Source organism: Panthera leo, chromosome B1, assembly GCF_018350215.1.
Source record: "Panthera leo isolate Ple1 chromosome B1, P.leo_Ple1_pat1.1, whole genome shotgun sequence".
NCBI lineage: Eukaryota > Metazoa > Chordata > Mammalia > Carnivora > Felidae > Panthera > Panthera leo.
In genome coordinates, this window is record NC_056682.1 from 149654210 (window position 1) to 149680627 (window position 26418).

Genomic DNA, 26418 nt, shown 5'->3' on the forward strand with positions numbered 1-26418 from the left:
GACAGGCAGAGAGAGGGAAAGAGCAAATAGGCTCATGAAAAGATGCCCATACTCATAAAGTACAGAGCCCCAGTGTGGGGCTTGAACCCACAAACTGTGAGAAACATGACCTGAGCTGAAATCTAGAGTCAGATGCTTAACTGACTGAGCCAAGACACCCCAATAATGTCATTGCTTTTAAATTAGAGCTCAATTGATTTTTGAATAATAATTCTTATCCAGCAGTCTTGCTAAACTCACTTGCTAGTTCTAGTAAATTTTTTGTAAACTCCATAGGATTTTCTACAGTCATGTTGTTTTACTTCCTCCTTTCCAATCTAGATGCCTTTTGTTTCTTTTTCTTGTCTTATCACACTGATTGGAACATCCAGTACAATGTTGATTGGAAGTGGTGAAGGTGGACAACCCCACTTTGTTCCTTATGTTTGTTGGAACTCATTCTTCTATGGTGGAGTATGTTGTTTTCTGTAGGTTTTTCATATATACCCTTTATTTGGTTGAGGAAGTTTCCTTCTGTTACTAGTTTACTTAGAGTTTTGTTTTTTGGGATTTTTTTTTTAAGTCAGAAATGGATATGAAGTTTGTTAGACACTTTTTCTGCATTCATTGAAGTGATCATATGGTTTTTCTTTTTTAGTATTTTAATGTAATGAGTTACAGTGATGGCTTTTAGATTATTATATGACCCTTGCATTCTAATTCTAGGATAAAACCTGTTTGGTCATGATGTATTTTTACATATATACAAAAACTTCTGTTAAGAATTTTTGCATGTGTGTATGTGAGGGGATATTGTTGTGGAGGTTTTTTTTTTTTTTAACATTTTATTTTTGAGAGACAGAGTGGGAGTGAGGGAGGGGCAGGGAGAAGGTGACACAATCTGAAGCAGGATCCAGGCTTTGAGCTGTCAGCACAAAGCCTGACACGGGGCTCGAACCTACAAGCCACAAGATCATGACCTGAGCCGAAGTTGGATGCTTAACTGTCTAAGCCACCTGGGTGCCTCTGGAGTATTGTTTAATTCAGTGATTTGTCTTGTTTTGGTATCAGGGTAATGCTGATTTCAAAGAGTGAGCTGAGAGGTATTTCTTCGAATCTCTACAAAGTTTGTGTAGAATAGGTATTTTTTCTTCCTTAAATTTTTGGTAGAAATAACAATGAAGTTATCTGGCCTTTGAGTTTTCTTTGTAGGAAAGTTTTTAACTACAAATTTTACATCTAATAGACATGGTGATATTCAAGTAATATACAGTTGACCTTTAGCATAGGTTTAAACTATGCAGGTCCACTTATATGTGGATTTTTTTTCTATAAATATATTGAACATTTTTTTGAAGATTTGCAACAATTTGAAAAACTCATAAACCACATAGCCTAGAAATACCTAAAAATTAACAAAAAGGTGTGTCATGAATACATAAAATATATATAGATAGTAGTCTATTTTATCATTTACCATAAAATACAAATCTATTATTAAAAGTTAAAATTCATCAGAGCACCTGGGGGCTCAGTTGGTTAAGCGTCTGACTCTTGATTTCAGCTCTGGTCGTGATCTCACAGTTCATGAGTTTGAGCCTGATGTTAAGTTCTGCACTGACGTTGCAAAGCCTGCTTGGAATTCTCTCTCTTTCTCTCTCTGTCAAAAATAAACAAATAAACATTTTTTAAAAAGAACATTATCTTTAAGAAAAGTTAAAATTTATCAAAACTTAAGCACACAAACAGAATATACATGGTACCACTTGTAGTCAAGAGAAATGTCAACAACGTAAGAATGGAAGTATTAAATCTTAACTGTGTAACTAATATAACACTGTATTACCTAATGGGAATTAGAATTAAAGTTTAAAAAATCAAAACTGCATGAAATTAACTGTAGTGCATACTATCGTAATGATTTTTGTAGCAACCTCCTGTTGCTATTGTAATGAGCTGAAGCGTTGGCAAGTAAACAACATGTGATGTTAGTCATCTCTGAGCAGTTTCTCTCTGCAGTAAATTGTGTATCTCAAAAAGTGATCTTGAAGTTCTCACGTATTTTTCAGCATGTTTAGTGGAATACTATAAACCTTGAATAAGACTGTGACTCCTTCAGAGTGCCACTAATGATGCCACAAGTGCTCTCTAGAAGTAGAGAAAAGTCATGACATTACAAGAAAAAGTTGCATTACTTGAGATATATACCATAAATTGAGGTCTGCAGCTGTGGTTGCCTGCCATTTCAAGATACGTAAATGCAGCATAAGGATCATTGTAAAAAAAAAAAGGAAATTGCTGAAGCTGCAGCTATACCAGCAGGCACAAAAACCTTGCACTTTTTGCAAAGTACCTTTTTATCTCATATTGAAAATGCAACTTTTATGTGGGTAGGAGTTGCTCTAAGAAAAGCATGCCTGTGCACTCTAATATGACTAATATAAAAAGCAAAGTCATTATAACACAACTTAAAGCAAAACGAAGGTAAGTGATATACAGCTAGAGAATTTAATGCCAGCAAAGAATAGTTTGATAATTTAGAAAGAGATTTGGCTTAAAAAATGTAAAGATAACAAGAGAAGCACTTGCTGAACAAGAGGCAGAAGTTGAGTTCCCAGATGCCATTAATTAAGAAGATCACTGTGGAAAAAGAATATCTACCTGAACAGGTTCCTAATGCAGATTAAAGTGTCGTATTCTGGAAGAAAAATGCCACAGAGAACATTATTAGTAAGGAAGGGAAACAGGCACCAGGATTTAAGGCAAGAAGGAATAGGCTAACTCTGCTGTTTTGTGCAAATGCAGTTGGGTTAATGATCAGGACTGACCTTACCTATGAAGCTGCTAAGCAAACCCCTTGAGCCTTGAAGGGAGAAAATAAACACCAGCTGCGAATCTTTTGGTTGTACAACAAGAAAGCCTGGTCAGTGAAACCCCTTATTCTGGATTGGTTCCATTGATGCTTTGTCCCTGAAGTCAGAAAGTACTTTGCCAGTAAGGGACTGTCTTTTAAAGTTCTTTTGATATTGGACAATGCCCTTGGCCACCCAGAACCCTATGAGTTCAGTACAAAAGGCATCAAAGTGGGCTACTTGCCCCCAAACACAACGTCTCCAATTCAGCCTCTAGATCAGGGAGTCATAAGGACCTTTAAGGCTCATTACACCTGGTACTCTAATGAAAAGATTATTACTGTTATAGAAGAGAACCTTGACAGAACATCATGAAAGCCTGGAAGGATTATAGCATTGAAGATATTGTTATAGAAAAAGAAACGAGAGCCATCAAGCCTAAACAGTAAATTCCTACTGGAGAAAAGTGTGTGTAGATACAGTACATGACTTCACAGGATTTATGACAGAGCCAATCAAGGAAATTAAGAAAAAGACTGTAGGGGGCGCCTGGGTGGCTCAGTTGGTTAAGTGTCTGACTCTTGATTTCGGCTCGGGTCATGATCTCACAGTCTGTGAGATCAAGCCCCACCTGGGGCTCTGTGCTGACAGCACGGAGCCTGCTTGGGATTCTTTCTGTCTCTCTCTGCCCCTTTCCGAACTTGTGTATGCACGCGCTCTCTCTATCAAAATAAATATTTTTTTAAAAATGTGATTTTAGATATGGTTGAAAAGGACAGGATGGGGGATGTAATAGGCTTCAAGGTACAGATTTTGGAGAAATTCAGGAGCTAATAGATACCACACAAGAGGAATTAACAGAAAATGACTTAATGGAGGAGAGTGCTTCCAGAACAGTGCCAGATTGATGTGGAAAAAGATGTAGAAGAAGCACATACAGAAAATAAATTTGACCTTAGACAATCGAGCAGAAAGGTTCTGATTATTCAAGACTGCTTTTGACTTCTTTTACTTACAAAATGGACCCTTCTATGATACAGGCACTGAAACTAAAGGAAATTGTGGAAGGATTGGTACCATGTAAAGACATATTTAGAGAAATGAAAAAGCAAAAAAGTCAGACAAATCATGATGTATTTCCATAAAGTTACACTGAGTGTGGTTTTATCTCTTGCCTACTCTTTCCCCTCCTCCACCTCTGCTACCCTAAGATAGCAAGACCACCCCTCTTCCTCCCTCATATTCATTGTGAAGATGACAATGATGAAGACCCTTATGATCTGCTTCCACTTAATGACTAGTAAATGATCACCATCCTGTATAGTTAATAAATTGATTTGTTGTATATGAGTGTGTCTTCATATGAAAAATGAGTAACTGTACAGCAAGAACTGTATGAGAGATTTTTGTGTCATTGTCATTATCATTTGTCTCATTGTATTCATTGTACTCATTGTGTAGAACATCATGTGCAAGACTCATAGACGTGGATAGCCTATCCTTACGTAGGCACGAAGTGAATATTTAATGTAAAATTAATGTGTTTTCTGATTGTTGTATATGTTTTTGCTTTCAAAGAATTGCATTACTTGTACAGTATGCCCCCCCCCCCCATCATTGGAGAAACTGTTTATCAGCTTCTCATTACCAGTAAGTGTTTTTTTTAGAAAATGTAACAATGTTTCCATTACTGTGTAGGTGGATGACTATAGTATATATGCCATAAAAATTTTGTAAAGATTTATTCATTAGTGTATAAGCTAGGCTACCAAGAACTGATTGAATCAGTTACCCTAGGCTTCCAAAACAGTCCTATTGCTGCTGCTTTGTTTTCAGTACATGGATTGTTAAAACTATAAATAAATATGGATTCTTTTTTACATTTTTTCATTTTTAATGTATAGTGTTGGTAATACATATAACATCTACAGTGTTTTGTATCATGATAGACAATATTGATATAGATACTGACAGATGATTCATCTTGTAAAGAGCTGATGATAATTTACAGTATCAAATATAGTACAGTACCGTAAATGCATTTTCCTTATTAATAACATTTTCTGTACCTCACTTCATTTTGAGAATACAGCATATAATACATTAAACATACAAACATTATTGGTAAAGCTTCCAATTAAGAGTAGGCTATTATTACTTGAGGTTTTTTTGAGCCAGAGTTATACACAGATTTAAAAAAAAAATTTTTTTTAATGTTTATTTATTTCTGAGACAGAGAGAGACAGAGCATGAGTGGGAGAGGGGAAGAGAGAGAGAGGGAGACACAGAATCAGAAGCAGGCTCCAGGCTCTGAGCTGTCAGCACAGAGCCTGATGCGGGGTTTGGACTCACAAACCATGAGATCATGACCTGAGCCGAAGTCGGACTCTCAACCGACTGAGCCACCCAGGCGCCCCTATACACAGAACTTTGCCTGTGCGGAAGGTTAGTGCCCCTAACCTAACATTGCTTAAGGGTCAACTGCATTTCTTTTTGATTGAGCTTCAATAGTTTGTCTCTTTTGGAGAGTATGTTTGTAACTTAGTGATTTAATTTAGTTGCATAAAATTGTTTGTAATTTTCCCTGAATACCCTTTTTTTTTATTTAAAAAATTTTTAATGTTTATTTTTGAGAGAGAGACAGAGTGTGAGTGGGGGAGGGGCAGAGAGAGAGAGGGAGACACAGAATCCGAAGCAGGCTCCAGGCTCTGAGCTATCAGCACAGAGCCTGACACGGGGCTCAAACTCACAAACCGGAAGATCATGACCTGAGTTGAAGTCAGACACCTAACCTAGTGAGCCACCCAAGCACCCCTGAATACCCTTTCTTATGTCTGTAGAATCTGAAATGATGTTCCTTCACCCATTTCTGTTATTGATAATTTTTCTGTCTTCTCTATTTCCCTGTTCATTCTGGCTAAAAGTTTATCGATTTTATTTAATTTTGAAAAGAATCAGCTTTTAGTTTAATTGATTTTCCATATTATTTTTTCTGTTTTGTACCTCAGTGATTTCTGTTCTTTTTGGGATTTTCCTTCTGCTTACTTTGATATTAATTTGCTTTTCTTGGGGCACCTGGGTGGCTCAGTTGGTTGAACGTTTGAATTTGGCTTAGGTCATGATCTCACAGCTCGTGAGTTCAAGCCCCATGTCGGGCTCTGTGCTGACAGCTTGGAGCCTGGAGCCTGCTTCAGATTCTGTATGGAGCGTGCTTCGGATTGTGTGCCTCCCTGTCTTTCTGCCCCAACTCACTTGTATTCTGTCTCTGTCTCTCTCAAAAATAAATAAACATTAAAACAACAACAAAAAAAACCTTTTAATTTGCTTTTCTTTTTCTAATTTCTTTTTTTATTAAGTTTTTTACTTAAATTCAAGTATAGTTAACATACAGTGTTATATTAGTTTCGGGTGCACAGTATAGTGATCCAACAATTCTATTCATTTCTCAGTGCTCATCAGGATAAGTGTACTCTTTAATCCCTATCACTTACTTCACCCGTCTCCCCATCCCACCTCCCTTCTGGTAACCATCAGTTTGTTCTCCATAGTCTCCTTTGTTTTGTTTCTTAAATTCCACATGAGTGATACCATATGGTATTTGTCTTTCTCTGTCTTCTTCTGCTTAACATTATACTCTAGCTTCATCCATGTTGTAGGAAATGGCATGATTTCATTTTTCATGGTTGAGTAATATCCCATTATATTTATGTACCACATCTTTATCCATTCATCTATCCATAGACATTTGGGGTGCTTCCATAATTTGGCTATTGTAAATAATGCTGCAAGAAACATAGAGGTGCATGAATTCCTTTGAATTAGTGTTTTTGTATTTTATGGGTAAATACCTGGTAGTGTGATTACCAGATCATAGAGTAGTTCTATTTTTCCTTTTTTGAGGAACCTCCATACTGTTCTCCATAGTAGTTGCACCAGTTTGCATTCCCACAAACAGTGCACAGGGTTTCTTTTTCTCCACATCCTCACCAACACTTGATATTTCTTGGTTTTTGATTTTAGCTATTCTGACAGGTGTGAGGTGATATTTCATTGTGGTTTTCTTTGCATTCCTGATAGTTTTCTTTGCATTTTGCTGATGATAAGTGATGTTGAGCATCTTTTCATGTGTCTGTTAACCATCTGTGTGTTGTCTTTGGAGAAATGTCTGTTAATGTCCTCTGCCCATTTTTTAATTGGATTGTTTTTGGGTGTTGGGTTATATAAGTTATTTATATATTTTAGATATTAGCCCTTTGTCATATATATCATTTGCAAATATCTTGTCCCACCCAGTAGGTTGCTTTTTAGTTTTGTTGATTATTTCCTTCACTGTGCAAAAGCTTTTTATTTTGTTGTAGTTCCAGTAGTTTATATTTGCTTTTATTTCCTTTGCCTCAGGAGACAGATCTAGAAGAATGTTCCTACAACTGATGTCAGAAACATTACTGCCTATACTCTCTTCTAGGATTTTTATAGTTTCAGGTCTCACATTTAGTTCTTTAATCCACTTTGAATTTATTTTTGTATATGGTATAAGAAAGTGGTCCAGTTTCATTGTTTTGCATGTTGCTGTCCAGTTTTCCCAACACATTTTATTGAAGAGACTGTCTTTTTCCCATTGTATATTCTTCCCTCTTTTGTTGAAGATTAACTGATAAAATAATTGTGAGTTTACTTTTGGGTTTTCTGTTCTATTCCTTTGATCCATGTGTTTTTGTGCCAGTACCATACGGTTTGATTACTGCAGCTTTGTAAAACAACTTGGAAGTCTGGAATTTTTTTTTCCTATTTCAGGATTGCTTTGGCTTTTCAGGGTCTTTTGTGGTTCCATACAAATTTTAGGATTGTTTGTTCTAGTTCTGTGAAAAATGCAGTTGGTATTTTGATAGGGAATCTAAATCTGTAGATTGCTTTGGGGAGTATAGACATTTTAACAGTATTTGTTCTTTCAATCCAGGACTATGGGATGTCTTTGACTAATTTCAGTTTCTTTCATCAGTGTTTTATACTTGTCAGAGTACAGTTCTTTCACCTCTGGTTAAGTTTATTCCTAGGTATTTTATTATTTTTGGTGCAGTTATAAATGGGATTATTTTTCTTAATTTTTCTTTCTAGTGCTTCATTATTGGTATATAGAAATGCAACAGATTTCTGTATATCAATTTTGTATTCTGAGATTTTACAGAATTCATTTATCAGTTCTAATAGTTTTTTGGTGAAGTCTTTAGGGTTTTCTGTGTATAGTATCATGTCATCTGCAAATAGTGAAAGTTTTACTTCTTACCAGTCTGAATGCCTTTTATTTCTTTTGTTGTCTGATTGCTGTGGCTATGACTTTTAGTACTATGTTGAATAAAAGTGGTCAGAGTGGATATCCTTGTCTTATTCCTGACCTTAGGGGGAAAACTCTTAGTTTTTTCCCCATCAAATAAGATGTTCACTGTGGGTTTTGGATATAAGGCCTTTAGTATGTTAAGTGAGTTAAGTGTGTTGTGTTTATTATGTTACATATGTTCCTTCCAAATGTAGTTTGTTTATCATGAATGGATGTTGTGTTTTGTTAAATGCTTTTTCTGCATCTGTTGAAATGATCATTTGGTTTTTATCCTTTCTTTGTTGATGTGATGTTCTTTTTCTTAGAGTATAAGTTGAGATCCTTGATTTTTGAGACCTTTATTCTTTAGTAATATGCGCATTTCATGCCTAAAATGTCCCTCTAAACACTACAGTGTACGTGTCTCACAGATATGTCTTTGTTTTCATTCAGTTCAGAAAATTTTATAACTTTTTTTTCTTATTTTTTTGACTCATAGGTCATTTAGAAGTGTTATTATTTGACTTCAAATACTGAGAGATTTTTCAGAGATTTTTCTGTTGTTGATCTCTAATTTAATTCTTCTGCTGTCAGTGGATACAACTTTTTATGACCTATTTATTTTTGTGTTTTCCTACAAAGATTGATCTACCTTGTCATTGTTCTGTGTGCATTTGAAAAGAATGTGTATTCTGTTATGGTTGGATTGTCCTATCCATGTCAGTTAGGTCAAATTGATAGTGTTTTTCAAGTATTCTATATCATTACTGATTTTCTGTCTAGTCTTTATACCAATTATTGAAAAAGGGGTGTTGTCATTTTGTGTTTGAACATTTCTCATTTCAGTTTTTGCTTTGCGTAGTTTGAACCTCTATTATTAGTGCATAAGCCTTTAGAGTTGTTCTGTGCTCTTAATATCCTGACCCTTTTATCATTATGAAACGGCCTTCTTTATCCTGATAGTTTTCTTTGCTCTAAAATGTATTTGTCAAGGGGCACCTGGGTTGCTCAGTCGGTTAAGCATCTGACTTCGGCTCAGGTCATGATCTCACCATTTGTGGGTTCAAGCCCCATGTCAGGCTCTGTACTGACAGCTCAGAGCCTGGAGCCTGCTTTGGATTCTGTGTCTCCCTCTCTCTCTGCCCCTCCCCTGTTTGTGCTCTCTCTCTCAAAAATAAATAAACACACCCACAAAAAATTTTTAAATAACTAAATAAAAATAAAATGTATTTGTCAATATTAATACAACCAATCCAGTTTTCTCTTGATTTTAGGTAGCATGGTCTGTCTTTTTATACTCTTTTATTCTTGTTTATGTATTTAAATTTGGCTTCTTGTAGATACAATATAGTTGGGTTTTTGTTTTTATTCAGTCTTCCAATCTTTGTCTTTTAATTGGAGTGTTAACACCATTTACATTTATATTTATTCACATATTTGTCATTTCTGGTATTCTCTATTCCTTTGTGTAAGTTAAATTTCCAGTTAGTATAGTATTCCGTCTGCCTGAGGATTTAGTGTAATATTTCTTTCTGTGAAGGTCTGCCAGCAATGAATTCTTTCAACTTTTATATGTCTAGAAAAGTCTTTATACTTTCTTATTTGTAATTGAATATAGAATTCCAGATTGACAATTTTTTTTTACTTTCAGTGCTTTAATAATGTTGGGTCACTGTTTAATTTGTTGTGCTTCCTGGGAGAAAGTCAACTGTCATTCTTTCTTCTGTAAATAATGTGCCCTATTTTTCCTTGATTACTTTTAATATTTTCTCTTCATCTTGCTTTAAACAATTATGATATGCCTTCTTGTAGTTTTCATATTTCTTATTCTTGAATTTGTTTACATTGTGGTCTGTGAGTTGATTGTATTCCTGGAAAAATTTTGGCCATTAGTTCTTTAAACATATTTTTTTTTTTTAATGTTTATTTATTTTTGAGACAGAGCATGAACGGGGGAGGGTCAGAGAGAGAGGGAGACACAGAATCGGAAGCAGGCTCCAGGCTCTGAGCCATCAGCCCAGAGCCCGATGCGGGGCTCGAACTCACGGAGTATGAGATCATGACCTGAGCTGAAGTCGGACGCTCAACCAACTGAGCCACCCAGGCGCCCCTCTTTAAACATATTTTTATCTCTCTTTTTCCCCAATCTCTTTCAGGGACTCTAATTTCACGTATATTAGACCAAGTGAAGTTGTCCAACAATTCACTTATGCTCTGGGGTTTTGGTGTTTTTTTCCAATCTGTTTCATTTTGGAAAATTTCTTTTGTATCTTTAAGTTCACTTCTGCAGAGTTGAGTTATTAATTCCATCCAGTGTATTTTTTCATCTTAGATTTAGTGGTTTTCATCCCTAGAAGTTTTGCTGCTCATGCTTTCCCTTGCCTTCTTGAGCATATGAATTATATTTATAATTATTTCAGTGTATTAATCTACAAAGTCTATCATCTGTGTCATTCCTGTCTGTCGTATTGTCAATTTTATTATTCATTATGAGTTGTATTTCTCTACTTTGCATAACTGGTAATTTTTTAATGTATGCCAGACATTGTGAATTTTACCTTTTTGGGTGCTGCATTTATTTGGAATTCTTTTAAATATTCTTCAGCTTTGTTGACAGACATAGTTAAATTACTTGAAAACAGTTTTATTTTTTCAAAGCTTGCTTTTAAGCCTTGTCAGGTAAGATTAGAGGAGACTTGAGTCTGAGGCTAATTTTTCCCCACTGTTAATATAAAATCCTTCTGAGCATTCTATCCAAATTTTCCACTTGACTGGAGAAGAACACAAAGTATTTCTGGGTCTGTTTAAACAACCTTCCTTGTTTCACCAACTCTTTTCAGGTAGTTCTTTCTAGCTTGGGGCTGTTTCCTCATATACATTTGCTGATCTTACTCAGCCAGAGACTCAAGACTTCTACAGATCTCTCTTCTCTTTGTGCATCTCTCTGCTTTCAAATTTTAGCTTTCTTGAATTCACAGTCCTGTGTCTTCAATTCAGGGAGATTACCAAGCTCTGTTTGGGTTCCTCTTCCTGCACTGCAGCCTGGAAACTCTCTTGGCAATAGCTAGGGCATTCATAAAGCTCCCCCATTTGCTTTTCTTCTCTGAGATTACTGTCCTGAGTTGCCTGTTGTTTAGTGTCTGAAAATTTGTTGTTTCACTTATATTGTCAAGTTTTCAGTTGTTTAAGGCAAGCAGAAGATAAATCTGGTCCTGTTACTTCACCATAGCCAGAAGTGGAAGTCTTAATGTATTTATTATGTATCTCTTATATGCCATTCTTTTTCATGCTTTTCTTTTTTCCTGTCATAGAATGCCTCTCCTTTTTTGATTATTTTTTTAACTCCTGTTAAGTCTTCAGAATTCAACATGGATGAAGCTCATCTGGGAAGCTTCCCATGACCTACGCTGATAGAAATAATTACCCCCTCTTCCATATTTCATGTTTCCTTAGTTTCCAGTACTTCTTTATATAGTACTTAATAATGAATTATTTGATTCATTCTGCTAGGTATTTCATATATTTTATCTTACTTAATTTAATCCTCATAGTATCCATATGAGGTTGTTATTATTATGGCTCCTACACAGTGCCAGTGCCTGGCTTGAGATAGATATTTTAATCAATTTATGAATGCGTGACGAAGATAATTGAAATAACATCCAGAAGAAATTGATTAGAGTGTTGAGGGGGACTCAAAATGATGTCATGTTTGGAATTGTTTAAGGAACTGGAGATGTTTAGCCTGGAGAAAGAAGACTGTGGAACCTGAATACCATCTTCAAATGTTTGGAGGGCTGTCACATTGAAGAGGGATTAGAGGAGTTCCCTTTGGCCCCAAGGAGGTAAAATTAGGAATAGTGGGTGAAAATTGTAGGAAGATATCATACCATCATAAAAAGGAGAATCTTTAGTGAATAAGGCTAAGAGTAGAGTAGATAGCCTTGATAATTTCTTTCTGCTGGACACTTTCACTGATACGTTAGGTATCCACTTAATAGAATAAGCTATAACATAACAGTGCTGGATGTGAGGTTATACTCTAGGCTCTTTAAATCCCATCTGTGCACTTATTAACAATATGAACTTCATAGAATTAAGTGTCAATTACCGAGTACCCTGACATTGCCTAGGACAAAATAGGTATTTAATTAGTACCCTTCCTCTTGGTGGTCAAACATTGAAAACATAGGTGATTTAGGTGACTGCTGAGAATCTGTCTGAGAATTTATGATTCTTTGAAAAACTTTGGTTTATATATCTTTGTGTTATCCTTTTGTCTGTATTACAACCACATTTGTGTCGTGGCTATTCATTATTTACCTAAGTAATCTTAAAAATAATACATGAGAACAAGTCTGAGATAAAAAAAAAAAACAACATTTTTTAAGTAGTTCCTGTGACTCTGAATATAGAAAAAAGAATTCAGGTTCTCTGCTAGGTAGCGCATAAACGTGTTGTTCTTGTTCTTATGTGCCAATTCATTTCATTAAATTAGCAAGTTGTTTTTGTGTGTCTATAGTTTGTCAGACCCTGTTGACCACTGAAAAAACAATAGTAAATAAAGCAAACGCCCTGCCTTAAGGAAGCTACAATCTCCTAGGAAAAATAGAAAAGTAGTGAAAATACATTGTGGTAAATGTTGTAATAGATTGAATGTAGGATGTCATGGATGCACATAAAAGATGTCCAACACTGTATTGAAGAAGTTTAGTGGTGTTGTGGGACACATCATGGTGGAAAATCATGTATAAGCTGAGACCGGAGGATGAGTAGGAATTTTTCAGGAATAAAATATTGAGGAAGAGGAATGCCCCAGAAAAATGTCTATTGGCCAAAGACAGCATACCACGTTTGTGGAACTAAAAACCTTTAGTATTCCTGGAACATGGAGTTTGATGGAGGAGTGACTAAAGATAAGACTAGAGAGCCAAACAGAGACTGGATTATGAATGGCCTTGTGGCTAATATTAGTATCTGGACTTAATCAAAGGGAAATAGGAAACCATTGGAATTTTTAAACTAGGAGAATAATTTGACCAGATTTGTATTACAGAAAGATTAGTCATGTTAGTAGGAAGTTAATAGGTTATATGTAAAACAGAAAAATCAAGAAATAGAAGTAGAAACATATTATTGAAAAAAAGGGGTGTAAATATTAGAAGAAACAAAAAAATTCAGATTGGTTGCCTTCAGTGTATAGAATTCTGGGTAAGGAAGAGTTAGGTCAGGGAACTGAGTTTTTTTTTTTCTTTTTTTCTTTTTCTTTTTTATTTTTTTAATTTATTTTTGTTTTTTGAGATAGAGTGTGAGCAGGGGAGTGGCAGAGAGAGAGGGAGACAGAATCTGAAGCAAGCTCCAGGCTCTGAGCTCCAGGCTTTGAGCTCCAGGCTCTGAGCTGTCCGCACAGAGCTCGATGTGGGGCTCGAACTCACAGACTGCAAGATCATGACCTGAGCCAAAGTCAGACGCTTAATCAACTGAGCCACCCAGGTACCCCAGAAACATTTGACTTTCTTAATCAACTTGCAGTGTGGCATAGTATGGATGCCATAGTATGGATGCTTGGGTGCCTGGGTGGCTCAGTTGGTTGAGCATCTGACTTTGGCTCAAGTCATGATCTCACGGTTCATGAGTTCGAGCCCCACATTGGACTCATAGAACCCACTTCAGATCCTCTGTCCCCCTCTACCCCTCTCCCACTTGTGATCTCTCTCAAAACTAAATAAACATTAAAAAAAAAAAAAGTATGAATGCCAAGGCCAAACTGTCTGGATTGAAACTTATATCCACTATTTTTAAAGTACTTAAATTAAATTACTTAATTTCTCTGTGCTTAAGTTTTCCTCTCTGTATAAATGGGAATATGATAGAACTTATAGAATTTTTGTGAGGATTAAATTAGTTAATACAAGTAAAACATTAAAACAATGTGGCGCATAATAAACACTCAATGTTAGCAGTTTTTCCTACATGTCAGCACTGTTTAGGTATTGATATACAAGAATAGACATATTTACTGTCATATTGGTGGAGGGATTTAAATGTTGCTTTTACTAATCAAGAGAACAAGCAGACAAAAAAATCAGAATGAGTATAGAGGTCTTCAACATGGTTATTAAAATTACTATAATGCACGTGTAAAGAATGCTGTTTCTAACCAACTGTAAAACAACAACCAATGTCATTTTCCTACTGTAGAGGGAAACGAACCACAAGAGAGTCAACAATAGAGAACGAACTGAGGGTTGATGAAGGGTGGTGGATGGGTGATATGTATTAAGGACAGCACTTGTGATGATCACTTGGGTGTTGTATGTAAGTGATAAATCACTGAATTCTACTCCTGAAACCAATGTTGCACTCTATGTTAACTAACTAAATAAAAAAAGAACACATGGAACATTTGCAAAATTGACTAAAAAAATTCTCAAATATTAAAAAATGAAATCATATAGATTGTAATTTGTTTTCACAATGCATTCAGGCTAGAAGTTAACATAAGAGATAAATAGAATATTCCCCATGTAATTAGAAATTTTAAAATAAACTTCAGATTAACCTGTAAATCAAAAAAGAATCATAATTAAAACCAGAAAATAATCATGAAGTACTATGTATCAAAATTTGGAATGCTCTTTAAGATCAGTTAAAGTTTTACATGTATATTTTAGGAAAGAAAACCTGAAAACTGATGAGTTATTATTTTAGGAAATTAGGAAAAAACAAAATAGAAGACACCAGCCAAGGGCTAGCCCTATTCATGTTAACTTTTTCCTGCACATTAAGGATGTGAAACTACACGAGCTTCAGTATACTGCAGGACAGTTATTTGGTATACTTTGGGAAAAGTTTGGCATTAGATAGTAAAGTTATCCCTGCATTTCCTCTCCTAGATTTATGCTATATATATTTATAGAAACTGCTGTATACACTTGTGTTTCATGAGACATATGTAAGAATGTTTATAGTCTCGGGCACCTGGGTGGCTCAGTCGGTTAAGTGTCTAACTTTGGCTCAGGTCATGATTTCACGATTCTCTCTGCCCTTTCCCTGCTTGCTCTCTCTCTTTCTGTCTCTCAAAAATAAATAAACATTAAAAAAAAAAGTAATGTTCATAGCTCACTATAACTGTCCAAAACTATAGAATAGCAGGGGTGCGTAGGTGGCTCAGGTGGAAGAGCATGCAACTCTTGATCTTGGGGTTGTGAGTTTGAGCCCCATGTTAGGTGTAGAGATTACTAAAAAAATAATAAATAATCATGCTACAAAGCTATAGAATGGTTAAATTATGGTGTGTTATTACAGTAGGATAGTATAATACAATAGACTAAAACAACTGAAAACTAATAGCTACATGCATTGATAATAAATAAATCTCATAAATTCAATTTCATTCAAAAGAGGGATGACACAGAAGACACCATTCAAAATGCTCCCTTTTATGTGAATTTCCAAAACAGACAAAACTTAAGTATATTGTTTAGGGGAACACAAATAAGGTTGGCAAGACTATATAATACACTATTCCATACATACTATAGTAGGTGTTCAGCAAATATTTGATGAATAATAATAATAATAATAGTTTTGATCTCTGAAATAAATGGTAAGTACTGATTTAAAAAGAAAAGTCTAGGTTTTATTATATTTTGTAGGAATATGGAAGGAAATGACAGCTTGTGTTTATAAAGTTTCTTCTGACTAGACAAGAAACCCCTTTTCAGACTTGTATATTGAATATAAATAGCTAAAATATGAAAATTAATCAAACATCTGTATACTAAGCAAACATACATTAAACTAGCGTGTATGTTGTGAATTCCAAAAGAAATATTTGTAAACCAAAGGGTTCATTTATTTATACTGAACTCATCCTTCCAATGATTTTTGTCAGAATCCACTAGAATGTACATTATCTTCAGTAACTTAATCATCAAGTTTATCACTGTTCTTTCAGATAAACTTTCTTTTTTGGCTTTATTATTGTATCTAATTTTTTAAAATAGCCAATGTGTATTTTTTGAAATTCCCATTGTAATGCTGCCTGTGGCTATTAGGATGGATGGCTTAACAAGATCACTTACATGCTTTATCAGTATTTATACTTTAAAATAATGTTCCAGGGCACCTGGCTGGCTTAGTTTATAAAGCATGTGACTCTTGATCTCAGGGTCAGGAGTTCGAGCCCTACAATGGACAGAGATATTACTTAAAAAAAGAAATAAATAAAATAAAATAATGTTTGAAACTGCTTAAGTCCTCTCCAAGAAAAGCGGTGATTTTTTTTTTTTTTTTTTTTTGGTCTCAAATTCTGTTTACAGTGACAAGTTTAAAGCAGAGATACCAAACTTAAATGCTTGTAGTGGCCCCTGAGGTAATAAATGAAAGGACCAGGATGGGAACTGTGGCAAATCTGGAGCAGAGTCCTCCTTGTCTAAACAGAGCAACTCCTACTCAACTCCATCTGTTTGTTGCCACAAGGGAATGTGGTGCCAAATACTCATTTTTTTTCTCAATATGTCATCTATTTGGCAATTAATTTAGAAATGTTGAACACTGCAAGTGATCCAAAACAAGTATGTGGGCAGGATCTAGTTGTTAGGCTGTTAGTTTGCAAACAACTTTAAAGGATGGATACTTTTGGTGAAATAATGTATTGGTTTTTATTGTGTTTTACCTATAGTCGACAGAGGTACGTTCTTGGAGACACAGCAATGCAGAAGATGGCCAAGTCCCATGTTTTCTTAAGTGGTATGGGTGGTCTTGGTTTGGAAATTGGTAAGTAGTATTTTTATTCATAATTTTATATTACACTTTGAGCAACATAAGTTAAAGAATTTAATTTCTTCCCCTTGTACTATTTCCTATAAAGGGAATTCGATCCAACACCTTGAAAAGATTGTTTTGGTTCTTTCAGCAACATTGTTTCATAATACTGCTATATTCTTCCTAAAGGAATCAGTAATGACTCTCTTGTTTCTCTTTGTGATGTTAATAGCAATTAATGATCATTTCTGTATCCTTACTTATGATAGAGTGCATACAAACATATATTTGTAACAACATGTCTAGAATAATACTATAAAATTTTAAGAGTGATTACTTCTGTGTGGTATGGTTTTAGAAAATTTAATTTTTTCCTTTTTGTTCATCTGTATTTTTTAAGGAACTTATACTTTGGTAGTAAAAAAAAAAAAAGTTAAATTCTCCAGTTAAAGATGTGTCCAAGCTCCATGAAGAGTATCTAAAATACATTCCTAATATTAAGCTATTCTTTTTCTTTTTTTTTTTTTTCCCTTTATAGCAAAGAATCTTGTTCTTGCAGGAATTAAGGTAAGTGAATAAATGTCCTTGGTTAGAATAATTGTGATTTTTTTTTCCATCCTCAGTAGTGGTAATATTACTTACATTTTGGCTTAGTTTTTTCATCTTCATTTAGTGGCAAAACTTTTTTTTTTGTTAAGTTTATTTATTTTGAGAGAGAGAGTGAGCAACCAGCAAAGAGGGAGAGACGGAGAATCCAAAGCAGGCTCCACACTGTCAGCACAGAGCCTGACATGGGGCTCAATCCCACAAATCATAAGATCATGACCTCAGCTGAAACCAAGAATAGGTCACTTAACTGACTGAGCCACTCAGGTGCCCCAGCAGCAAAATTGTTTTAGTGCTGTATTTTTTTCTTTTAAAAAAAAAAGATATTCTAGAAAATTCCAAAATTTTATGAAAATGGAATTTTTTTTTAAGTTTGTTTATTTTTTGAGAGAGCAGGAGCCAGGGAAGGGCAGAGAGAGTGGGAGAGAGAGAATCCCAAGCAGGTTCTGCACTATCAGCGCAGAGCCTGACACAGGGCTTGAATTCACAAACGGTGAGATCATGACCCGAGATGAAATCAGGAGTTGGAAGCTTAACAGACTGAGCCACCCAGGCATCCCCAAAATAGCATAGTTTTAACAAAACCCCATGTACACATCATGCAGCTGCAATTGCATGCTCGTGGACAGATTTGTTCCATGTATCTCCTTCCCATTCCTCATGGCTCCCCAGCCACCAAATTATTTTGATATAATACTCAGACATCCTATTATATCATTCTTAAATATTTTAGTATATAATTCTAAAAGATAAGGGTACCTTTTGAAAGCATAACCACAAAGCCATTTTTGCACCTTAAAATGTAACCATTTTGTTAATATCATTGTCTTAGTTATCTATTGCTGAAAACAAATTACCCCAAAACTTGGCAACTTAACAACACTTATCTCAGGGTCAAGAATTGCGTGCAACTTAGCTGGTTCCTCTGTTTGAGGGTCTTTCATGAGGCTCTAATCATGACATTGGCAGGGCTGCAGTCATCTCCAGGCTAGGGGAATAATCTGCTTCCCAAGCTTGCTCGCATGATGATTGACAGGATTCAGTAGCAAGGTCATTCCACTTCACGTTCCCATCTCAGTTCCCTGCTGGCTCTTGGTTGGAGATCACCCTCAGTTCCTTGACATGTGATCATCTCCATTAGGCAGCTCACAATATGGCAGTTTGCTTCATCAGAGTAAGCTAAACAAGATGACTAGAAAGGAAGTGTACTAGCAAAACAAACCAGTCTTTTGCAACCTAATCTCAGAAGTGACATTTCATTATCTATGCTTATTTGCTAAAAGCAAATAGTTTCACTAGTTTACAAATGTATGGAAAAGGAATTATGCAAAGGCCTGAGTACCAGGAACTGGGAATCATTAGGGCCATCTTACAAGCCTATCTATATCAGTCATCAAATATCTAGTTAGAGTTCAAATTTTCCCAAATGTCGTACGAAAATTTTTTTTTGGTTTGTTCTAATTAGGATCCAAGTAAAGTCCATATACTGAATTTGATTTCTTTTAATCTATATAGTTCCCTTCCCTGATATTTATTTACCCTTACAATGCACTTGTAACTAACAACAGGTCATTTACTACATGTACCTCTACCCTTGTATTTCATATAAACTGGTACAGAGATTTCCTGTAAACTGAATCCAGAGATTCAGGTTCAGATTTGATTGTTTTGGCACTACTGTTTCACAGATGATTTTATATTTTTCTCATCAAGAGGAAATCATAATCTGTTGTCCTTGTTTTGATTATTACTGATAATAATGATCATTGCCTAGATTCATTATTTTATTAGGGATAATGATATTCTAATTCTGTCCTTTTTGATTTATTAGCTGGAATAATTTAGAAAGACAATTCTCCATTCACATATTTGGTTTCACTAAAGTATAGTTTGCACTTGTACAAAAGGCAAGATAAATACTTGTTGGTTTTTTTTCAGCCTTTATTTACCAGTTTTCAAAATCAGTGGTTTCCCTATCATCCACTAACAGTGACTAGTGAACTTGTGTGGCTTGTTTGTACCTGAACGTCATAATGAACTCATGAATTTAAACATACATGATTTGTTTTGATCTAGTGTAGTTGTTATTCTCATTTATGCTTAAATTGTTTCATCTTTGCTTGTTAGGATCTTCTTCAACTTCTTGAGTCCTTTTGACCTAACCCCAGTGGTCTTTGTCACTAATGATGAAGTCTTTTCAGTGGACAGATCTAGAACATTCATCCTGAGTGAACACTGAAATATCTGAGTTTCAAGTTTAGGACCACAGCATATCTACTTCTTTGATTTTATGATTTTGTATCTTTATCTCTTACTGTAAGGGTTTGAGTCTTAATGACATGAACCTAATTACATACTTGCTTTATCCTATGTTACACCTATTTATGATATAGATTCAGCATAGCAGTTCTAATATTATTAATAGCAATATAATTATTGAAAACCATTTATGATTTATTATTTTTTTTAATACTTATCTTTTGGGAGAGCACAAGCAGAGGAGGGGCAGAGAGAAGGGGACAGAGGATCTGAAGCAGGATCTGTGCTGACAGGCTAACAGCAGTGAGCCCAATGTGGGGCTTAAACTCACGAACTGTGAGATCATGACCTGAGCCAGAGTCGGATGCTCAACCGACTGAGTCATCCAGGTGCCCCAACTTTATTTTATTTTTAAAATTATATTTATTTTTTGAGAGAGAGAGAGCATGAGCAGGGGAGGGTCAGAGAGAGAGGAGTACAGAAGATCCCAAGAGGACTCTGGGCTGACAGGCTGATAGCAGCAGACCCACTATGGGGCTCAAACTCATGAACCACGAGATCATGGCCTGAGCCAAAGTCAGATGCTCAACCCACTGAGCTACCCAGACACCCCTAATTTTTTCTTTTTCATCCTTAGGATATATCCTGTCTAGATTTGGCAGGCAAATTAACTACTTTTTAAAGTCACTTTAAATAATTCCTTTGGGTAGTTATGCAACATATTCAGTAGATAGTTTTCTCCATTCATTTTGCTCTGGATTTCTGGGGATCACGTTTAAATTTAATTAAATTTTACTATTATGAGACTTATATAATTCAAAGCAGAATTTATGAGGGCACCTGGGTGGCTTAGTCGGTTGAATGTCTAACTTCGGCTCAGGTCATGATCTTGTGGTTCATGGTTCGAGCCCCACGTCGGGCTATGTTCTGACAGCTCAGAGCCTGGAGCCTACTTCAGATTCTGTATCTCCCTCTCTCTCTGCCCCTACCCCACTTGCACTCTGTCTCTCTCTCCCAAAAAATAAACATTTTTTTAAAAAGTAGAATTTATAAAACAAGCTTTATTCAGGTAAGGCTACCTTCTCTTTACCCTATTCCCTCCTTCCCTTATTAGGTCACCCCCTTTTTTTCATGTTTTGAAATATAAGCAAATACATGCATACAGATATGCAAATCTATATATATTTGTGTATACAAATTTACTCTCAGCTGCCTCTCTTAAATAAAGTGCCATACTTTCTTCCACCTTGCTCTTTATCACTTAACAGCATATCCTGGGATTATTCCTTAATGATAAATATATATGTTTCATTTTTTTATAGCTGTACAGGTATACATTGCATGGATGTATATTATTATACCCAATTCCTTACTTGTAGACATTTTAATTATTTTCAGTCTTTTTCTATTACAAGTAGTGCTGCAGTTAATACTTTTGTACGTATATCATTTTTAATCTTTCCCAGTGTGCCTTTATGATAGATTCTTAAAAGCGGAATTGTTATGTCCAAGGATAGAAGCACATGTTATTTCACTAGAGATTACCAAGTTCTTTTCCATTGAGGTTATGCTATTTTACATTCTCACCAATAACATATAAGAATGCCTGATTCATGTCACTCTCCAGTAAAGTATATTGTCAAACTTTTGGATTGATGCCATTCTAATAAATGAGAAAACATATTTCATTCTTGAGTAGAGTTGAACATTCCTAAATATTTTAAAGGGCCATATGCATTTCTTTTTCAGTATTCTCCATGTTCATATACTTTGCCCCTTTTTCTGTAAGATATGTCCTCTGATACAAGTTGAAAATATTCTTTCCAAATGTTGTTATCTTTTTTTACTTAGAACATGGAGCATTTGGAAATGTTTATGTGAATTCTTTTGATTGTATTTTAATACAACATGCTACTTTCCTAAATTGAAATTCTCATATGGTTTAAAGTAGTTTTTCCATTAATTTTCCTGGGTTTCCAGATGTATATGGTCATATCATCTGTGAATGAATCCAGCTTTAGATCCTTTCTAATTCTTAAGCTTCCTATTCCTGTCTATGTCTAATTACACTGGATAATACTTCTGATACAATGTAAATGAAATTGGAGATAGTGAGCATCCTTGTCTTATCCCTGACCTTAACAGAGATTTTTTTCCCTTTTTTGAAGGCACTTACCATTCATGATACAGAAAAATGCCAAGCATGGGATCTAGGAGCCAACTTCTTTCTCTGTGAAGATGATGTTGTTAATATGAGAAACAGGTGAAGATGAGATATTTTGATGTTTTATCATAGAATTTTTTTTTTTACTCTCACAATTACATAGGGTATTTTCTGTGCCTAAAACACTAACTCATTGATAGTTGTTTGACTCATCCCCATAACACATCACCATAGATAAATAAGTATTAACATATACTTATTTAATTATTTAGATTTGTGAAAATTTTAATACACTCACATTGCTACCTAGAAGTGAATTTTAAGTTTGTTAAAGGTCTTTATTATTGCTTTATTCTTAAAAAGCTTGAAGAGGTTGGAACTAGGGTACACTTTGAGATTGTATGGCTTACTATGGAATGTGACAGTATACTACATTTCAAGAGTGCGTAGTTGTCTATAAAAATAAGTAAGTCTTAGCTTCTTTCTTCCTCTACAGTTTGTTAAATTTCCATTGAAATTTTCTAACATTCAGGTTTCTCTGATGTTGTCAAAGTGTCCAGGTATGAGGGATTGAATATATTGAATGAAAGAGTAGTAAAAGTCCTTTTTTTTTTTTTTTTTTTTTTTTTTTTTTTAGGGCTGAAGCTGTACTTCAACATATTGCAGAACTCAATCCTTATGTTCATGTCACATCATCTTCTATTCCTTTAAATGAAACCACAGATCTCTCCTTCTTAGATAAATACCAGGTTGGTACTCTATTTTATGTTAGTATGTATATATATATTGTTGTAAGTATTATCGTAGTGTAACTAATTAAACCTAGTCTGTTGAGCAGAGCAAAAAATTGCAGGTCAAAATACTTCCTTTAGAATACCTTTCAAATGCTCCATTTTAGGGAAAGGGCCTGAGATATTGACAAAGCCATTATATCAGTCAGCTACTTTCATAGTTATGTGCATAAAAACTACCCAAAACTCAGTGGTTTATAGCAACATGTATTTATTTCTTTATCCTCCATCTGCATGTCATTTGGAGTTCAGCTGTTCTAGGCTGACCTTGAACTGTAGAGCCTGGGTTTTTCTCCATATGCCTCTCTTCTGGGACCAGGAGGCTACCGAGGACATGGTGTCATACCAATAAAAGAAGTGTAAAGGGGCAAGTCCAACTATCCAAGCACACTTCAATCTTCCATTCATGTTACTTCTATTTATATTTCATTAGTCAAAGCAAGTCACATGGTCAAGACCAAAGTTGAGCAGGAAGGTATACTCTGCTCTTATGAAGGCCATGGGCAAAGGATGATATATAAGCTGATGATATATAATCAGTATATAATCTGATGGCAGAAGTAAAATATGTGGATCAACATTCAGTCTGCTTTAGTTAAGGTTAACTTTAGTTAACAACAATTCTCTCTTTCTCAAAATAAATTTTTTAAAAAAAGAAAAAGGCTGCTTGGGTGACTCAGTCAGTTCTAAGTGTCTGACTCTTGATTTCAGCTTAGGTCATGATCCCATGGTTCATGGTATCAAGCCCCGTATCAAGCTGTCTGCTGGCAGCATGGAGCCTGCTTGAGATTCTTCTCTCTCTCTCTCTCTCTCTCTCTCTCTCTCTCATTCTCTCATTCTCTCATTCTCTCATTCTCTCTCTCCCTCCCTCCCTCCCTCCCTCCCCTCCTCCCCTTCTCATTCTCTTTCTCTCTCAAAATAAATGAATAAATTTTAAAAACAACATTTCCTAGCACCTTAGATGTTTCAAAAGCAACTAGGTTGACCCTGATTTTCTGTGATTAAATTATGATGTTGCCCTTTGGGGAAGAACACTCCTGTGTTTCACCTCTACTCAGTACTTTTCACACTGTGTGACCATATGTGTGTGGGTTTTTCCCCCAAACCAAGCAGTTCTCCAAACTCCTTGGACACCTTCAGTGTCCTACAGTTCAATTCAGTTTTGACACTATCTACCTGGAGAAGATAGCTTCGGATCCCACAAGTTAAGGATTCATTCCCACAAGAGCCCCTCTCTGTCCACTTTCTGACATCAATCACAAATCCAGGTTGTTACCTGTTCCTCTGAGGGCTGGCTATAAATCAGAGGTTTCCATGTCCCTCTCTTAGGGTCCAATTAATTTGTCAGAGTGGCTCACAGAACACAGGAAGACCGTTTACTTATTAGATTACTGGTTTATTATAAAAGCTGTAACAAAGGAACAGTCAGATGGAAGAGATGCATAAGGCAATGAATGGAAAAGGGGGGCTGAGCTTCCATGCCCTTTCTAAGTATGTCATGTTCCTGGCATGAATCTGGAAGCTCTCTGAGCCCATAGTTGAGGTTTTCATGAAGGCTTCATTATGGAAGCATGAATGATTAAATGATTGGCCTTTGGTGATTAAGTCAGTCTCCAGCCCCTCTCTCCCTGGAGGTCTAAGAGATAGGGCTGAAAGTTCTCACTCACAAATCACAAGGTTCGTTCCCCTGGCAATCAGCTCCCATTCTTAGGGGGCCTCAAAGTTATTTCATTAATCTAAACTCAGGTGTGGGTAAAAGAGGCTTGTTATGAATAACAAAAGACATCATTATTTAACCTTTATCACTCTGGAGCTATTTCAGGATCTGGGATAAAACTAAATACATAATGAAAAATGTCTCTATAGCTCTTCTATAGGAAATTGCAAGAGTTTTTAGGAGCTATGTGTCAGGAACCTTGGATAATGACCAGAAGGTATATTTATTATTATTATGTCACACCAATTTGAAAACCAGTGTAAACTTCTGTTCTGGACTAGATAACTTGAAATCCATCTTCTACAAAGATGTGTAATAGACTTCTTACGTAGATTTATGTAATAGACTTCCTTTTATGTTTTTATTTTTTATTGAGGTATAATTAACACACACACAGTGTTAGGTTAATTTCAGGTATACAATGTAATGAATGAACAGTTTTGTGCATTACTCAGTATTCACCATGATAAGTGTAGTCGCCATCTATCACCAAGCAATGTTATTAAACTATTTTAACTATATTCCCAATGCTGTATTTGTCATCTTTGTGACTTACTTATTTTGTAACTGGAAGTTTGTACCTCTTAATCCTATTTACCTATTTCACTAGTCCCTCTACCATCTCCCCTCTGGCAACCACCATTTTGTTCTCTCTGTTTAGAAGTCTGGTTTTTTTTTTATTTCTTTGTTAATTTGTTTTATATTCCAACTGCAATTGAAATCATATAGTATTTTTCTTTGACTTCTTTCATTTAGCATAATACTATGTAGGTCCATCCATGTTGTTGCAAATGGCAAGATCTTATTTTGTTTTTATGACTGAGTAATATTCCATCACATGTAAATATTACATCTTCTTTATCCATTTATCTGTTGATGGACACTTGGGTTGCTTCCATATCTTGGTTAATATAAATAATGCTGCAATAAACAGGAGTTCATATATTTTTTTCAAACTAGCATTTTTGTTTTCTTTGGGTAAATACTCTGTAGTGGAATTATTGGATCATATGGTATTTCTATTTTCAATTTTTGAGGAACCTCCATACTGTTTTTCACAGTGGTTGCACCAATTTGCATTCCCACCATGCATTCCCCTGCCCTGATACAGAGCATCAGCCGTTAGGTGATGACCTGAGCCAAAGTCAGATGCTTAACCAACTGAACCACCCAGGCACCCCGATTCTACCCATTTTTGACAAATATGATGAAATACCTCGTTGTGGTTTTCATTTGCATTTCCCTGATGTTGAGTGATGTTGAACATCTTTTCATGTGTCTGTTGGCTATCTGATGTGTTTGAAAAATGTCTGTTCAGGTCCTCTGCTCGGTTTTTGATCAGATTATTTGGGATTTTGGTGTTGCATTGTATAAATTCTTTACAAACTTTGCATATGAGCACCTTATCAGATACATCATTTGCAAATATCTTCTATTTAGTAGATTGCCTTTTCATTTGTTGATAGTTACCTTCACTGTGCAAAAACTTTTTATTTTGTTATGGTCTCAATAATTTATTTTTGCTTTTGTTTCCCTTGCCCAAGGTGACATATCTAGGAAAATGTTGCTATGGTAAATATCGGAGAGATTACTGCCTGTGTTCTCTTCCAGGATTTTCATGGTTTCAGGTTTCACATTTAGATCTTTATCCATTTTGAGTTTATTTTTGTGTGTGGTGTAAGAAAGTGGTCCAGTTTGATTCTTTCATATGTAGCTGTCCAGTTTTCCCAGCACCATTTGTGGAAAACTATCTTTTCCCCACTGTACATTCTTGCCTCCTTTGTTGCAGATTAATTGACCATATAAGCATGGGTTTATTTCTGGGATCTCTATTCTGTTTCATTGATCTATGTGTGTCCATACTGTTTTGACTCTACAGCTTTGTAGTATATCTTGAAATCTGGGACTGTGATACCTCTAGCTTTGTTCTTCTTTCTAAAGATTGCTTTAGCTATTTGGGGTCTTTT

General features: G+C 35.4%; 1 protein-coding gene across 2 annotated transcripts in view; it reads left to right on the forward strand.

The window, feature by feature from the left end:
• UBA6 (ubiquitin like modifier activating enzyme 6) overlaps nt 1-26418 on the forward strand; it is a 90816-nt gene that overhangs the window by 10281 nt on the left and 54117 nt on the right. The window contains exons 3-7 of one of the 2 annotated variants that reach the window (XM_042936256.1): nt 11873-11990; nt 16832-16926; nt 17453-17481; nt 21948-22042; nt 22581-22692. In XM_042936256.1, coding sequence (XP_042792190.1) covers nt 16863-16926; nt 17453-17481; nt 21948-22042; nt 22581-22692 — 300 coding nt within the window. In that variant the 5' untranslated portion in view covers nt 11873-11990; nt 16832-16862. The remainder of the gene's footprint in view (nt 1-11872; nt 11991-16831; nt 16927-17452; nt 17482-21947; nt 22043-22580; nt 22693-26418) is intronic. The other variant, XM_042936255.1, reaches the window with a different exon arrangement.